The sequence below is a fragment of the Oryctolagus cuniculus genome, chromosome 3 (assembly GCF_051225735.1).
Source record: "Oryctolagus cuniculus isolate XC-2025 breed Fujian yellow rabbit chromosome 3, ASM5122573v1, whole genome shotgun sequence".
NCBI lineage: Eukaryota > Metazoa > Chordata > Mammalia > Lagomorpha > Leporidae > Oryctolagus > Oryctolagus cuniculus.
In genome coordinates this window covers 146,147,536-146,164,985 of record NC_142869.1, presented here as the reverse complement: position 1 = coordinate 146,164,985, position 17,450 = coordinate 146,147,536, and the positions used below count along the sequence as shown (strand labels likewise).

At 37.6% G+C, this 17,450-nt stretch overlaps 1 protein-coding gene across 2 annotated transcripts in view; it reads left to right on the top strand.

Annotated features, from left to right (window-relative positions):
* LOC100348313 (cadherin-related family member 4) overlaps positions 1–17,450 on the top strand; it is a 107,956-nt gene that overhangs the window by 24,246 nt on the left and 66,260 nt on the right. For both annotated transcript variants that reach the window (XM_089329464.1, XM_089329465.1), the window contains exons 11-15: positions 2,507–2,687; positions 5,206–5,362; positions 11,511–11,616; positions 12,365–12,586; positions 13,469–13,614. In XM_089329464.1, the coding sequence (XP_089185590.1) occupies positions 2,507–2,687; positions 5,206–5,362; positions 11,511–11,616; positions 12,365–12,586; positions 13,469–13,614 (812 nt within the window). The remainder of the gene's footprint in view (positions 1–2,506; positions 2,688–5,205; positions 5,363–11,510; positions 11,617–12,364; positions 12,587–13,468; positions 13,615–17,450) is intronic.

Here is a 17,450-nt window from a genome sequence, read left to right as displayed (position 1 = left end):
TCAGATGAGATAGAAAGCATGAACGTGCTTAGAGAATGATGAGGCCAAGTCAAGAAAACAGAATCAGCTTGAATTGGTTCTAGCTAATATTAGGAAACTTTGAATACCAAAATAAACAACAATCCTCATAGACTATAACCATTAACTAGAATGGGGCACCATGAGTCCATAGGGATAAAAATACATAAAAAAATTGATGCTTGTTGAGGAATAGGATGTACACATAGTTTTTTTTTTTGTTGTTTGTTTTTTTTTTTTGTTTTTGACAGGCAGAGTGGACAGTGAGAGAGAGAGACAAAGAGAAAGGTCTTCCTTTGCCGTTGGTTCACCCTCCAATGGCTGCCGCGGCCGGCGCACTGTGGCCATCGCACCGTGCTGATCCGATGGCAGGAGCCAGGTGCTTCTCCCGGTCTCCCATGGGGTGCAGGGCCCAAGCACTTGGGCCATCCTCCACTGCACTCCCTGGCCACAGCAGAGAGCTGGCCTGAAAGAGGGGCAACCGGGACAGAATCCGGCGCCCCGACCAGGACTAGAACCTGGTGTGCCAGCGCTGCAAGGCGGAGGATTAGCCTAGTGAGCCGCTGTGCTGGCTTTTTTTTTTTTTTTTTTTTTTTTTTTTTTGACAGGCAGAGTGGACAGTGAGAGAGAGATACAGGGAGAAAGGGAGGAATAGGATGTACACATAGTTTTAAAGCACCTCATCACAAAATACTAAATAACTGCAAAGGAAAAAATAGCAACTTTGGAATGGAGAAAACTGCAGACACCTGCTTAAGTCACACAATTAAAGTTGACATGTTTGATAATGAGACACACTGCTAACATGACAAAATAATGTATTTCTTCTGTGATATTTCATCAAAAGCTACAAAACCGTAGGCAAGCATCGAGCAAATACAATTTGAAGAAAATTCTCCAATATTTTTAATCTTTTGTCTTTAAACAAGTCACAGAAATAAAACTCATAAAACTTTCCTGAATGGAAGGAAACTAAAGACACATAACAATGTGTGATTCTGAACTGGATTTTTGCTATTAAAAAACCATTTAGAGCTGGCGCCGCAGCTCACTAGGCTAATCCTCCGCCTTGCGGTGCCGGCACACCGGGTTCTAGTCCCGGTCGGGACACTGGGTTCTAGTCCCAGTTGAGGCGCCGGATTCTGTCCCGGTTGCCCCTCTTCCAGGCCAGCTCTCTGCTCTGGCCCGGAAGGGCAGTGGAGGATGGCCCAAGTCCTTGGGCCCTGCACCCCATGGGAGACCAGGATAAGCACCTGGCTTCTGCCATCGGATCAGTGTGGTGCGCCAGCTGCAGCGCGCCAGCCGCGGTGGCCATTGGAGGGTGAACCAATGGGAAAAGGAAGACCTTTCTCTCTGTCTCTCTCTCTCACTGTCCACTCTGCCTTAATTTTTTTATTTTTTTGACAGGCAATCAGTGAGCTCTGATCAACAATCTTAGAGTTAGGTGGATTGATGCTGATATCCTGAGTTCGATAACTCCCATAGGGTGAGCATGTGAACATACCCTTACTTTTAGGAAATGTATATACAAGTAGCAAGGGAAAATGGGGCATCTGGTCAACCACATACTCTCAAATTGTCCAGGGAAAGAAAACCACACAAGTTTGTGATTACCTAAAAAATGTAATAATTATACTAAAGATAGAAATCAAGAGAAAAATAAAGAAGAGATAGCTCTAGAAGGTAGGCAGAGAAGAGTCAACATTTTAATCAATGGAACATAAAAAAATACTAGAGGCCAGCACCATGGCTCACTAGGCTAATACTCTGCCTGAGGCACCAGCACCCCGGGTTCTAGTCCCGTTCAGGGTGCTGGTTCTGTCCTGGTTGCTCCTCTTCCAGTCCAGCTCTCTGCTGTGGCCTGGAAAGGCAGTGGGTCCGGAAAGGCACACGCATGGGAGACCAGGAGGAAGCACCTGGCTCCTGGCTTCGGACTGGCGCAGCGCACTGGCCGGAGCGGTCATTTGGGGGATGAACCAATGGAAGGAAGACCTTTCTCTCTGTCTGTCTCTCTCTCACTGTCTAATTCTGCCTGTCCAAAAAAAAAAAAAAAAAAAAATACTAGAAAGTGTCATCTAAGAAAGTGTCATCTAAGAAAACAGTCTTAAAATAAAAGGAAATTTGTGGGTACCTATTTAAAAAGGTGAAATAGGTTCCTGAGTAAACCAATCCAGAATGTCTGAAATCTGAGAATGTTCTGGTAGACAATTAGATGTTATTGAAAGAAAAGTATTTGAGTCCCTGGGCCCAAGACTAAGTCAATGATGAGAGAATGATAACCAAGTTGTAAGCAGATTGTTTTACAACACCTTTTGCAAAGTTAACAGAGCAATGTATTTAGAAAATTAATTTTCTTCATTTTTAATTTGAAAAAAATGGTATTTTTATTTTATTTGAAAGGCAGAGCTGTTTTACTCATGTCACTGTTTAATTCATAGCTTCCTTGGCTTCTGAACGCTCAGCTATTTTGCATCTGCCTGTTTTTTAGATTCAGAAGTGGTCACAGTTGCCTACCCTTTGGATTATGAAGATGTAAGCACTCCAAAGTCTTGGGTGTTGTATTTTAGAGCTTATGATAATGAACGAATGCATTCAACAACTGGGACACTCACAGTGATTTTACAAGATGTGAATGACAATCGGCCTCAATGCTCGCAGGATATTTACATGTGAGTTATGATAGCACTTGTTTGACATCAGATTTTGGCATGGAGAAAAGTGGGAGAGAAATGAATGAACAGCCATTATACCATCTGTAGAACAAAGCAGAGCCTTCCATGTTTTTCCTTCCTTTGTTTTCAAACCATATGCAACTTCTCTCTTCTTTGGTAAAAGTGGACCTGCTTTATTTGTTCTTTAAAAAGTCTAAAATTAAAGGTAGAAAGGGTTTCAAAGGATGATTTTGTAATAGCAAAACAATTACATTAAAAATCATGTATTTGTATGTATGTATGTATAGATACATAAAATAAATGAGAGAGAGTGCAAGGTTTAATTAGTTTTATATCTTACATTAATTTAAAGATAGCTATAAAACCACATGCAGATTACCCTCTTTGCTCTGGTTTTTCAATTACATATAAATTTCCAATTTTAGTATATGTGCTGCTGAAGCAAGCACAGAATTCCATATAAATTTAAGATTCTGGTATGATATGTTATTTCATTATAAAAATGGAAAATCAAATCAGTAAGGATTCACTTAGTGAATTCACTTACTGGAAAAGTTTAGAAAGTTGACAAGCAGTGGCCAGATTTTCTGATTCTTAGTGAAATATTCTCCACACGATCCTAGAATGCTCAGAAAGTCTTAACCAACTCTGGTAGTATTGTAGTGAGACATTCATCTTTGTTATTCTAGTGACATACTTCATGTGATCATTCATTGATCACTAATATATTGTTACTTATCAATAATAATCAATTGAGGATATTCACAGCTGACAATAGTATAACATATCATTATGTATTACAGATTGAGTATCCCTTATCTGAAATGTTTGGGGTCAGAAATATTTTGAATTTGGATTATTCTGTAATATTAGTATATCCATAATGAAATATTTTGAGGGCTGTGCCCAAGTCTAAAGATGAAATTCATTATGTTTCATATACACCTTAAATACGCAGCCTGGTAATTTACAGGGTGGCTGGGTTTTGTTGCACTTAATGGCATTGCAGAGATGTCAAAAAGTTTGTAGCACTTCAGGTTTGGGAATCTCAGATTTGTGATCCTCAACCTGTATGTTGAAAAATCTGAGGAGTTTAGTGAGATTGAACTAAAATCTACTCTTGAAGCAGAATTAACAGCCCCACAGTTGATTGATGGAGGCTCTTGCTTAATCAGAATGCTTCTTTCATAATGGAAACTGTGTTTTATTACATGTTATGCAAGATTTTTGTTGGTCTACCCTTGGGTAACCCATCTCTCACTTAAAATAATATTTGTAAACGCAAATGCAGGCATATATTTGTTTATTTTGCAGAAATAAAACAGTGTAAAATCCACATATAAAAACAATGCTATGGCTCTGATGTTCTTTGAATATCAACTTTCAGTTTGTAAACTTTTTGCTAGAGCATTTTACTAGAAACTAAAAGGTCAAAGTAACCAAAGCTAATTCTGTAACCACCCCAATAGAAATTTGTTTTCACTTTCTATTTTAACTAGTGGTCTACAGATTTTTTTTTTGAAGGAATATTACTCATTTTTGTTTCCAGAACATTCTTCATACTAAAAATTAGTCAACTTTTTATTCCAATAGTTTTTCAACCCTAAGATATTTTAAATGATTAACATTAGGCATATGCTTTTAAAACAGAAAAAAAAAATCCACAATTTTAACTTTTGGTGGTAGTAAAGATACCACTAATTGCTATGAAAACACACAGACAACTAAAATATATACATCATTAATGAAACCAAGACACACTTTTCTTTTTGTGCCTGATGCAAAGAGTAATGTAGGTTTCTGCTGTGGGGTGAGTACTGCCCTGTGCTGTGGCTCAAGAATTCTAGTTGATTCAATTGTCTGGCTTTGCTGTGCTGTGACCTTTGGACCTGAGCCAAATGGAAAAAGGGGAGAGAAAGTATGTAAAATCAAATTTTAATCCCCTTAATTAGAATTGAAACGTGGTCTTCTCACTTAGACTCCTTGTCCTAGTACACCTCATCCAGCCAACTGCAGGGAAACTGGGAGACAGGGATGGGCATATGAATATTAGCAGAGACCAACAGCCCCTGCTAACTGTTAAGTCAATGCAATATTCCATCGGTATTTCTGAATGTCCTTATTTTTAAAATAGAGACAAAGATACACTATCTACCTAAAGGAAAATGTATGCATTAATTAATTTCAGGAGATCACATCGATATCTAAAGTTTATAAATATACAATTATGAATCTGAAGTCAAATAGCCATTTTGTTCAATGATAATATGTGTGTCTTACTATATTTGTTGTTTGTTAATCCAACATATATTAGTTCATTTTTCTTGGCCTCAGCATGGATGCAAGTGATTGATCTTATATAATTTTTTACCAACACTATGATTTTCTTATTAGCAGAAGTGGTTATTAAAAATATGAGCACATTTGAAACATCTCTAACATTAGTATTATCATCTGCATAAATCTAGATGAACATGTGACACCACACTTTTTTCTCATATTTTATTCATTACAGAATTGAGCTTCCTGAAAACATCCCAGTTGAAACTCTCTTAGTTTCTCTAGCTTGTACAGATAAGGATGGAACTGTACCCAATAACAATATCACTTATCATTTGATTACGGATACTTTTTCAAATGAAACCTTTACCCTCACAAACAATGAGCTGAAAGTAAGTATTTTCAATTTTCTCTCTGATTGTGGCCCTATGATTAACCTTAGATAGAAAAACATTTTATTTTTATTCTTATAAATTTCTTAATGAACTACAGTAGTTCAAATAGCTGATGGCAGAACTTGTTCCTGGATTTTCAACTGAACCTTAAATTGCCAACAACATATCTTGGTTTGGGGTGGATGTTGGAATGTAATTTTTATCTTGGGAGCTGAGCTAGGAAGGTTATAAATTTCCTAGAACAAATGGTTCTACGATAAAATACTGCCTATTCCTTTGGAATGTATTGAAGTTACCACCATAACCTTTAATAATATAATAAATAACATCAGGCTAGGTATATAAACAGAATAAATGTGGAATATGCAATAGCTCAAATATTTTACCAATTCAGGAAAACTATACTTGATTTGCAGTAAGTTTTGCGACCTAGGTCAGACTATATTTTCCTGTTTTGAAAGATGAGGCATGTGTTCAACAGCATGATAGAAAACCTACTCACCTTGACCAATAAGCTGAGAAGAAACCCATCTGGTCTTGAAGAGTAGGGCATAGGTAACAAATCCTCTTTTGAACCTTGTTTTGAAACTGAGTGTTCTGCAATTAGCCTTCCACCCAAGCTGACTTTTGTAAAAACTGATATCTTTACCATGTGTTGTCATCACTCTGCAATTGAGGTACCATCTGAAAATACTGTGATATCTTTCAGTTCTGTCTTTCACTCCTGTTGTTTATACTGCTAGAAAACTCCCCATCACTTTGGAGTTCCCATTACCAACACACTTTTGCACAATTTTTCTAACTTTGTTAGGCACTTCTTTTAGGAAATCACCCCTTGATTGCTTCTCTTTCTTCTCTGGATCAGATGCTTCTCAGCTTCTCATAGCATTTTGTGTCTCTTCCATCATGGCACTAATTAGTCAAAGAAAAATCTGTTGTTAGACCAGTCTCTGAAGCATATGCAATGCTTAGATATATTAATTAATTCCTGAATTTAATGATTAAAATTAAATCTTGAAGCAATTTTGTAAGGCATTGACGGGTTTTAGTCACATTACTACTAAATGCTTCAATGTCAATGTCTCATTTTTTCTAATTCTTTGCAACTAGAAGATATTGTTAAAAGACCAAAATGTTTAAAAAAAAAAAACCCTTATATGTATATCATTTGTTGATTCTCCCTATTGAAACAAATCTAACAAAAATAAAACAAGCACACAAAATACACAAGCAAACAACGCTATTTTACAGGACCTGCTGTAATTTTAGCTAAAACTAGTTGCATAAATTTCAGAGGCAAAACCATTAGACCAGAGAAACCTATGATGGATTTTTTTCCCCTTTTCCAGGGAAATTATGTAATACTAACCTGTACTAAGCTCAGTGGTGTGTGATATGACCCCCCTCTTTTTTTCCTCAAATTTTATGTAATTGGATGAGAACAATAGTATTTTTCCCAATGGATGATTACATTCAGAAAGGTTATTACAGCAGCAGGATCATTTTGGTTCTGCAGCAGCCAGGGAAAAGAAGCCAGTTGGTAGGAAAAGCAGCTGACATAATTTTAGTACTTAGTGAATAAAACATTTATTAGGAGAACATAGAAAGAACGTGTGTTTGGCTTTCCAACAATGCTTGAGTTTCAAACTCACAAAAAGCCATAATTTAGGTACTTTTTTAAAGAAAAATTTAAATAAAATGCATTTGTCTTTGCTAATCATTTACTGACATGTGGGTTGTAATATGTGGGGAAAGAGTTTTACCAATCACTAACAACCAGGATTTAGAATAAGTACTAAGGGTTTTAAGACAAAATCATGGTTAAAGGTTCAGGGTACTACTAGATGCTAACTTAAATTTTTCTTAATTAATTCATGAGCAAAGTTCACCACTGCTAGTGATAGCCATATCACTTTTTTCTGTTTTATTTTTTAAGATTTATTTATTTATTTGAGAGGCAAAGTTACACACACACACACACACAGAGAGAGAGAGAGAGGCAGAGACAGAGACAGAGAGAAAGGTCTTCCATCCACTGGTTCACTCACCAAGTGGCTGAAATGGCCAGAGTTGGGCCAATCTGAAGGCAGGAGCCAGGAGCTTCTTCTGGGTTTCCCACACAGGTGCAGGGGCCTAAGCACGTGGTCCATCTTCCACTGCTTTCCCAGGCCATAAGCAGAGAGCTGGATGGGAAGAGGAGCAGCCAGAACACGAACCACTACCCATATGGGAGGCCAGTGCCACAGATGGAGGTTTAGCCTACTACTTCATAGCACTGGCCCCAGCCGTATCATCTCAATATTTTACAAAGAATGATTATTTAATATGTCTAAATGATTTCACATGCAGTACATTCAACTTATTAATATACTAATAAAACATGAATATTTCTTTAAATCAGTATTGTTAATCTTTGTTTTATTAAGTTAATTCCCTTTCATGAGCCTTGACCAGAAAAGTCACCAAACATGTTTTTATTGCTTAGTTCATTTAAAGTTATTTTGTAAGATAATATTTGACACATGCAGCATAAAAAGCTAACACTTTCACAAGTTGTGAAGCATAGCAACAAAATAAACCCCTGACTACCTCACTTCACTTCATAGTTAGAACATTCTGTCCTTGCTAGTCCTCCACTGATCCCCTGCAGGCACCAATATCCTGAAGTTTGCATTTGTCACAGCCATGGGGATTTCACAGTTTTATCATCTGTATACATGCTCTTAGACAATATCGCTTTGTTTGCTTAGCTATTAAGCTTTGACAAAGTACTACCATTGCTGCACTCTTCTCTTAATTTGCTTTAGGTTTCTAAGAGACATCTACATATAGTGAGTGTCTATCTCCTTATCATAACGCATGCTATTCCTTAATATTCCCTTGAGTGACTGTGCCCATTCTCCCACTGATGGCGATTTGAACTTGCTTTTGATTCTTGTGTATTATGTCTATTATTGTAATGAACATACTTGTGTGTTTCTCTTGGTACCCACAAACAACATGATCTGTGAAATCTATACAAGGAGTCTTCAGCAAGTTCATAGAAAAAAAATGTGTATTATGGCAAAATTGGGCATGAATTTCAAAATTACTTTGCACTAAAATAGACTTATCTTTCAATTAAATTTTTCATAATTTATTTGAGGTGTATCTAAGCTAAAAGAACTGTCATGTCACAGTGCATGCAAATGTTCAGCTACCTGAGATAGTATCAAGGTGTTGGTTTCTCCTCTCAATAGCAATCGATAAGCATTGCTCTCTTCCAATATCCTTGTCATGTTATCTGATACTCACAGAGCTTGGTATGCTTCTGCCTGACTGGTAACAAGGTTGCACATCTCATATATTCAACCATTATGTAAATAAATATGATATATTTGCATCTCCTCTGTTGAGGATAAACATTCTTATATTGTTTGTTTTCCTTATGGGTTTATATAATATGTTAAAATATTTGGAAAATATGCTTTCCCGTAAATATTTTAGCAAGTGCCCTTTCATAATTCAGTTTTTCTAAATGCAGAGGAATTAGTTTTGTAGCATGGAGGGAAGTGGGAAGTCAGCTAATTTTTTTTTCAAATTTAAGGATGCCAATCTGCAAGTGACATTTCTATAATGACCTACAATACCATCCCTCACAGATACAGAATTCTCTCTATGTTTTAACCTGTCTCTGGTTATTTTATTTTTATACAGATTTATTTATTTGAAAGGCAGAGTGACAGGAGAGAGAGAGAGAGAGAGAGAGAGAGAGAGAATGCATGAAAGAGGGAGTGAGCACAGGAGACAGACAGAAACACAAAATCTTCCATCCTGTAGTGGTTCACTTCCCAGATGGCTGCAACATGCAGACCTCCCTGGGTCATCCTCCACTGCCTTCCCAGGCACATCAGCAGGAAGTTGGATGGGAAGTGGAGCAGCCAATACTCAAACCAGCACTCCAATATATGGGATGCCAGTAATGCAAGCAGTGGCTTAAAAAACTGCACCATAATACTGGCCTCTTTGGTTATTTTCTTATTGTAGTTGTAATTCTTCTCACTCTCAATTTGTTGCAGTTTCTTCAGGTCATCACAATATAAGAAGAGAAAAGGCACAATGATTATATAGGAGAATAAGAAGACTATCCATGCCATTGGGATTTTTTTTAAGACTTATGCATATATTTGAGGGGCAGAGTTACAGAGAAGAAAGAGAGAGAGAGAGAGAGAGAGAGAGAGAGAGAATCTTCTATCCACATGCCCACAACAGACAAGGCTTGGCCAGGCTGCAGTCAGGAGCCAGGAATTTGGGGAGAGGCCCAAGCACTTGGGCCATCCTCCGCTGCTTTCCCAGGTGCATTAGCAGGGAGCTGAATCACAAGTGGAGCAGCAGGAAACTGAACCCACACTCTTATAAGGGACACTGAAATTGCAGGCTGGGGCTTACCCTGCTCTGTCACAATGCCAGCCCCACCACTGGTGTTCTTTATGTCACTTTTCTTTATCCACATAGAAGGTAGACTACTGGACTTTAGGATTGAAAGGTATCTTACGAACTGTCTACATTTCACTTCATATATGAAGAAATGCTTTTCTCCAATTTGATTAATGCATTTACAATCTCCAATTTCTGTACTTCATGGAACATGCTAGAATAACTCAGAGCATAAAGTTATGCTCCTGCGTGTCTATACCAACTCACCTCCTGCTTCCTGCATATGACTGTCCTCCCTAGGAAGTGCTTGTTGAGAAAAGCAGTTCATGCGACTGTAGGCACGGAGAGAGCCTTAGAGAAACTGAGACACAGCATGCATTCAGACGCTCTGCACTGTGCCCTTTGGTGGTCTCAGACCCAGTCTGGGCTACGACCACTGTAGGGACTGTGTGATTATGCATCAGCTCTCAAGGGAAGACTCTCAGATGGCCCCTTGTCTTTAACATTATTCAAAATCCTGCAAACATCACGCCTGTGCTGCGTATACTTCCCTGGAGAATAAAGTGAAACAGCAAAAACATGAGATGCTTTGACCTCTCTCAGGGTGAACCTCGAGTTTTGTTTTTGCATGATTTTGAGACTTGCATAGAAATCTGGTTTCTACAACACTATTCCCACTGATACTAACCCAGACTTCATTCATTTTGAAAAATAAATGCAATGAATTCATGACAACTTCTCTTTACATATCTTAAATACCCTTCATGGTAACTACAGATGCTCCTCGATTTTCAAGGGGATATATCTAGAAAAATCAATCCTAAGTTGAAAATATTACAAATGGAAAATGCATTTAATCTATCTAACCTAGTGATCATTGTAGCTCCTCTTTGTGATCACAGAGCTGACTGAACTGCAGCACTGCCCACATGGGTGGGGGTGGGGGTGGGGGGGAGAGAGAGAGAGAGAGAGAGAGAGAGAGAAAGAAACCCTACTTTCGGTAGCCCAAAAGGATCAAAATTCAAAATTCAAAGTTCATCTCTATTAAGTGTGTATGGTTTCATACACCAACACAAAGTTGAAAAAATTTAGTAAGTCATGGATCAGCTGTATTTACAAAGTGTCTGGAAGAGGGGACAGACAGCCTGTGGCAAATTAATCCTTGAAAATGAATGCACACAAAAGATGAAATCCTGATCTTTCTATTAATGTATTTTTTACAATAGAATGTTATACACTGCCATTATGTAGTCAGGCAGTGAATTTATGGCCTACTTGTTATAAAACTTTGCTATGCATTGTGGAAGCCACCAGCTACATAGCCCATTAACAACAAATATACATCCAAATTAAGATATGTTACAATTGTGAAATAACAGATTTCACAGAGTAAATATGAACAAATGTAAGTATCTCACTTTTATATTGATTATATGTGGAAATGATAATATTTTGGATATGTTTGATTAAATAAAATATTTTGCTATAATTGTCTAACTTTTAAAAATACTTGTTTAAAAGTGGCTACTAGAAAAATTAATGTGACGGTGGCTTATGTTATATTCCTGTTTGATGATTGACAACACTGTTGTAAAATATCGCTTTCACTCATTTGTTAACCAAAATAGGTCCCACATGTCTTCATTTTGAATTTATATAGATGACAAAATAGATGTTTAACTCAAACAAAGCAAAGCAAGATTTTCAATGTACTATTTTTCATCTGCAGATTGGACCGTCACATCTAGATTTTGATAATGCTGTTTTTGCAGGAATGCACTTCAAATACACCCTCTTTGTAAGAGTGTCTGATGAAGGAAATCCTGTATTATCAAGTAAGAAGTCATTAAATCAAAATAGCTGCATGATATAAAATATCTAATTCTTTAAAAAATTAGTTTTAGATGTGCAATACCTGTAAATATTCCAGTGATAGAGTATAATAAATTCTATGTTATTATTTATTAACTTATTTTGTGTACTGCTATTGAAAATCTGAAAGTATAAACAAAAACTGGAACTACAGTGGGAAAATTATGTTGAAATGTTTGGTACTGCATTTTGTAGTTACTTAAGGGGCAATGTCAAAGGTTAGCTTTTCTGAAGTCTTTTTGCTTTTAAAAGATTTATCAAGGAATTACTTTATTTAATACTAGAGAAGATTCTAATGTTCAGATTCTCATAGTAAATTGCATTTCCTTCATTGTTGCCTTCTTACATTGTCATGGTAAAGTACTTTAGTCCTATTTCCACTAGTCAACACTACATCTATTCTCAGAAACTCTGATGCTTTGTTCAGAACAGAAGCATTTATGTTTAACTATGCTAGAAAAGCAGCTATCTGGACAGATGTTCAAAATCATTTTGTAGAATATTTTACTCCTAATATTAGCTTTAATATTGTATGACTTAAAAAGTAGTAACTTAATAAGACTTGCCAACATAAATGTATATGTATAATTTATGCACTCAGAATGAAAGATATAATGTGAAGTTTCAGAAAGTAAAATGAAAAAGTAAGAGTTACTGAAGGGGCTTTATGATCTATCCAGCTACATTTTTTGTGTACATGTTTCTCCATAGCAATGATTACAGTCATCGTAAGAGTGAGTCGCATAAATGAACTGAATCCAACTGGAACCACATTGGCCTTTACCTTCAGCATACTTGAAAATAGTCCAGTTGATACACTAGTTGGGGAAATTACATTTACAGATGCGGACTGGCCATTTAACGATGTAAAATATGCCATTGTTGGAGGTAATTTGGGAACACCTCCCAAATTTTACATCGAACCCGATACAGGTACTGTAAAAACACTGATATTCACTCTATAATTAAGGAACTCACATATACTCATTGTGGGTGGTTGTACTTAGAAACCATGAGCGGCCGGCGCCACAGCTCAATAGGCTAATCCTCTGCCTGCAGCGCCGGCACACCAGGTTCTAGTCCCAGTCAGGGCGCTGGATTCTGTCCCGGTCACTCCTCTTCCTGTCCAGCTCTCTGCTGTGGCCCAGGAGTGCAGTGGAGGATAGCCCAAGTCCTTGGACCCTGCACGCGCATGGGAGACCAGGAGAAGCACCTGGCTCCTGGCTTCAGATCAGCGTGGTGCGCCAGCCGCTGCGGCTGTTGGGGTGAACCAATGGAAAAGGAAGACCTTTCTCTCTGTCTCTCTCTCTCTCACTGTCCACTCTGCCTGTCGAAAGAAAGAAAGAAAGAAAGAAAGAAAGAAAGAAAGAAAGAAAGAAAGAAAGAAAGAAAGAAAGAAAGAAAGAAAGAAACCATGAGCATGGGGACATAGTCAGACACAACTGGATCTTGAAGTATGTAATATTCTCCTGGGTTTGTCAGCTGAATCCAAATGCCTTGGTTACTTCAAGAAAAACAGTGAAGTGTTGATCTTTGCCATGCTGAACTCCAGAAAGCACTACATAATCTTCCAGAGGTCTACAAATGTGTAACAAGTGACCAAAACAGTGTACAAATTAACATGTTTCATGGTTTTGCTGTCATATTAGGGATATCACTATCTAAAGAAAGGTGATGTGCATTAGTTAATTTGCATTTGTTATTGCAATGATTATTTAATGTATATAATGAACATAGTTTATACAGTTTATAATTCATATAAGTTGGAGATTTATTAATCCTGACCTACCATGTCTCACTTTATGCTTGTGTTAGGAATGATAAAACTGTTGGATTCCCTAGACAGGGAAATGCAATCACAATACAAGATAGCTGTGAGAGTAACAGACTTGGACAATGACGCCCTCCCTGACCCCATCAGACAGAGAAGTGCTACTGCTCAGGTGACCGTCCATGTCCTGGTAAGAATGAATCACTGCTTGTGTTACTGTTTTCCCTTAGGCACTGAGAAATAAAAAATAAAGCATAGTTAAGAATGGCTATATATTCGATTCCTTCAATGTGAACATAAATGTAGAGAGGCAAATGTTTGCTTTGAAAATATTCTAAACTGTAACATAGCGTGTTAAAATTGTCATTATGAAATTAATATGGTGTGACTTCTGAATTAATTCAATTGTTCTAAGAAGCTGAATTTACATGAGGAATGCTTCATACCTCGATTGTACTTAAGTTGTGGCAAGGGTAATTCTGCGGTGAAACCTATTGTCATTAACAAGCACATGTTTTAAAGTTCTAGAGCTTACCCTGTCAGGACATTTAAGCTATTTTTCTGTTTGTCTAACCAATCTCTCCCTCTCTGTCTTTCAATGAAGAAATATTTTAATATTATCACTAGTAAATATTCTGAGATCAGCCACAGAGTCTCACAAACATGGAGTACAGAGGTGAGATCTTCTAAGTATTTTTAAAATATTCAATGCAAAACTATATTTAACTTGGCTTGTTCAAGACTTGCATCAATACAATGCTGTACATGGCTTCCATTGGTGGAACAGAGAGTGAAATTCTCCTTTATAGATTGTGCCAAATTTTCTTTATCTTATGATTTTGTTTGCATTCTTTTTTGCTTCTTGGGAGCTGTAAGAATGCCAGCACTGGATCCTAAGGAAAAGGCAGCAACTTCTAATAAAAAAGATTTAAAACCACAGGCATTGTTGAGAGCCTGTGTATGCTCCTGCATGGTGAGCACTTTCATATGTGCTTTTGGTGAGTTAAATAGTGAGTGGTGCTCATGACTCAGTGTTACCATCACCACCATAGGCTCATTATGTCTGGAAAACACAATAAACCCGCCTAAAAATATTTGTGGAGAGAAACTTAATGAAGTGACTTGCATGGCTTCAACCATGACTCAAAAATGTCTTAAGCTAATGAACCTTCTTTCCTAATGTAAGCTTTCAGTAATGTACCCCAGGAACACTCAATATTACAGGGCCAACGGTAGGTGTCTTCCCGTTTGCACTTCTGTAATCTGATGATTGCATTTTCTTTTTGCCTATGTTCCAACGGTTATGAGAACAAAAGATGTCTTTGTTCTTCAGCTGTGATATCATTCATATGTCTTTCTCTTATGTGCCTGGTAGGATTTATTCAGAAATGAGTCCTTCATTTCCTGAAACTATGCAAAAAGTTATATCCATTTCCCACCATCCAAGTGTGGGCTTAACATTTGCTGAAGACATTGCTACAGAATTTAAATGCCTGTCCTCTAAACATACTACCAAACAAGCTTTTGATGGAAGGATGAAAATATTCAGAAACTATAAGCTGATACAAACAGTTTTTTTGATGCTATACCTAGCTCCAAAAAAAGATTGAAGCTGACATACAAAAAGAAGCAGAGTGGCTGGCGCTGTGGTGCAGTAGGTTGGGCCTCCACCTGTGGTTCTGGCATCCCATATGGGCACCTCTTATGATCTAGTTCTCTGCTAAGTCCTGAGAAAGCAGTAGAAGATGGTCAAAGTGCTTGGGCCCTGTACCCACGTAGGAGACCTGGAAGAAACTCATGGCTCTTGGCTTCGGATGGTCCCATCTCTGGCCATTGTGGTCATTTGGGGAGTGAACCAGTGGATGGAAGACCTTCCTCTCTGTCTCTCCCTCTCTCTGTCTGTAATTCCACCTCTCAAATAAGTAAATAAAATCTTAAAAAAAAGAAACACAGTGTAGTCATACTACTTAAATCAAAGGAATTGATTAGATGGAAATTTCATCTGTAAGAATGAGCAAAAATAAAAAATCTATGTATTTCATAAAAATAAAAGGTTAGTACTTTAATGACTCCCTGAGTCATGTAAGTCCTTACCCTCCGTGAGACTGCACTTGGAAGTTATTTGTATTTGGATTATGAGGTGATTAGTGTGAGATGAAGAAATCAGGGTGAGGCCCTGGCTCTGTAGGACTGTTGTCCATTTAACAAGAGACACCAGAGGACTTCATCTCTCTCCACCACGAGAGAGCACAGTGAGAAGGCTGCAGCTTGCAAGCCTGAAAGAGAACCCGCACCAAAAACCAAATGCTACCAGACCTTAATTTTGGACTTGAGCCCATAGAACTGTGAGAAAATATATTTCTGTTGTTCAAGGCATGCAGTCAATGGTATTTTGTTTTGGCAGCCCAAACAGACCGAGGCAAATGCCAATTTGTTTTCTCAAACAAACAGGCTTAGATGTTATAAAGCTAAGATATTGGGGCTGGCGCAGTGGCTCAGTAGGTTGAAGCCCTGGCCTGCAGTGCCAGCATGCCATATGGGTGCTAGTTCGAGTCCCAGCACCTCCACTTCCAATTCAGCTCCTGACTAATGTGCCTGGAAAAGCAGCAGAGGATGGTGCACGTGCTTGGGTCTCTGCATCTGTGTGGTTGACCTGGAAGAAGCTCCTGGCTCACGGCTTTGGCATTCTCCAGCCCTGGTTGTTGGGGCCATTTGGAGAGTGAACCAGAAGAGGGAAGATTTCTTTGTCTGTCCCTCCTTCTCGCTCTTCATAACTCTGCCTTTCAAATAAATAAATACATTTTTTTTTAAAAAGAAAGCTATGAGATTAAAAGGTATATCCCTAATAGATTGTAGATACATATATAGATAAATGGAAAATAATAGTAAGTCTAGGATCCAACATGTAAGTTAGTAGGTTCATGATAAATTATTGCATAAATAAGATTAGAATAACTAGTACCTGATTTGGAAAACAACAAACATTGATTCCTAGTTTATGAAGATTAAAAATTTATATGTAAAGCAATAAACAACCATAAGCAAACATTCACAAAATCTTGAATATGGGGAAATATTTCTTTTTATTAAGGTGTGTATATTTATTTGAAAAGTAGAGTTACAGAGAGAGAGAGAAAGAGAGAGAGCAGGAGAGAATCTTTTATCCTCTGGTTCACTCTCAAAATGGCTGCAGCATATGGGATTAGTCCAGGAGCCAGGAGCTTCATCTGGGTCTCCCTTATGGGTGCGAAGGCCAAGCATTTTGGCCATTATCTGCTGCATTCTCAGGCACATTAGCAGGGAATTGTAACGGAAGTAGAATAACCAGGACTTGAACTGGAGTGCATATGGGATGCTGCCGCTGAAGGCCACAGTGCTGACCCCTTGGTGAGGGATTTCTAAGCATCCTCACAAGGCAGGCATCATACATGTCAATATTGTTAGGCCTGACTGCAAAGACAGCCTATCTGCAGTTCAATAATAGCGTAATTTACATGGAAAGGCAAACAAAAAATTGAAAAAAAATATTTACAGCATTTATATTAGAATTTCAAATATTAATATCTTTAGCCAGTCATAATCAGAAAGAAAGAGCTCAATAGGAGTTTCTTGTCAATATAAAAATTGGCAAATATTGTAGTAAACAAGGAAACAATGACAATAATTTATTTTTGCATATAAAATTGGACCCCCCAAAAGCAGATATTTTGTTTGGAATTATATAGGTAATAGACAAAGGATTTTTTTTCAGAAATTTAAATTAAATTGGTACAATTTTTTGGAGGGGTTTTTGACAATACGTATAAGTTAGCATTACCATTTTATATGTAAAGAAATTGTTGTTTACAGAGGCTAAAAATCAACAAGTGTGGTTATCAAAAACATAGCCAATTCTTTGTACCAGCCCTTTGATCATTGTATTCTTTTATTGTTTGTTAAAGGCATAACGACAAAGATCGTTCTCCCAGTATCTGTGGTGGAACATTATCTCAAACCATGACAAATTTTATTTTCTAAACATGTTAA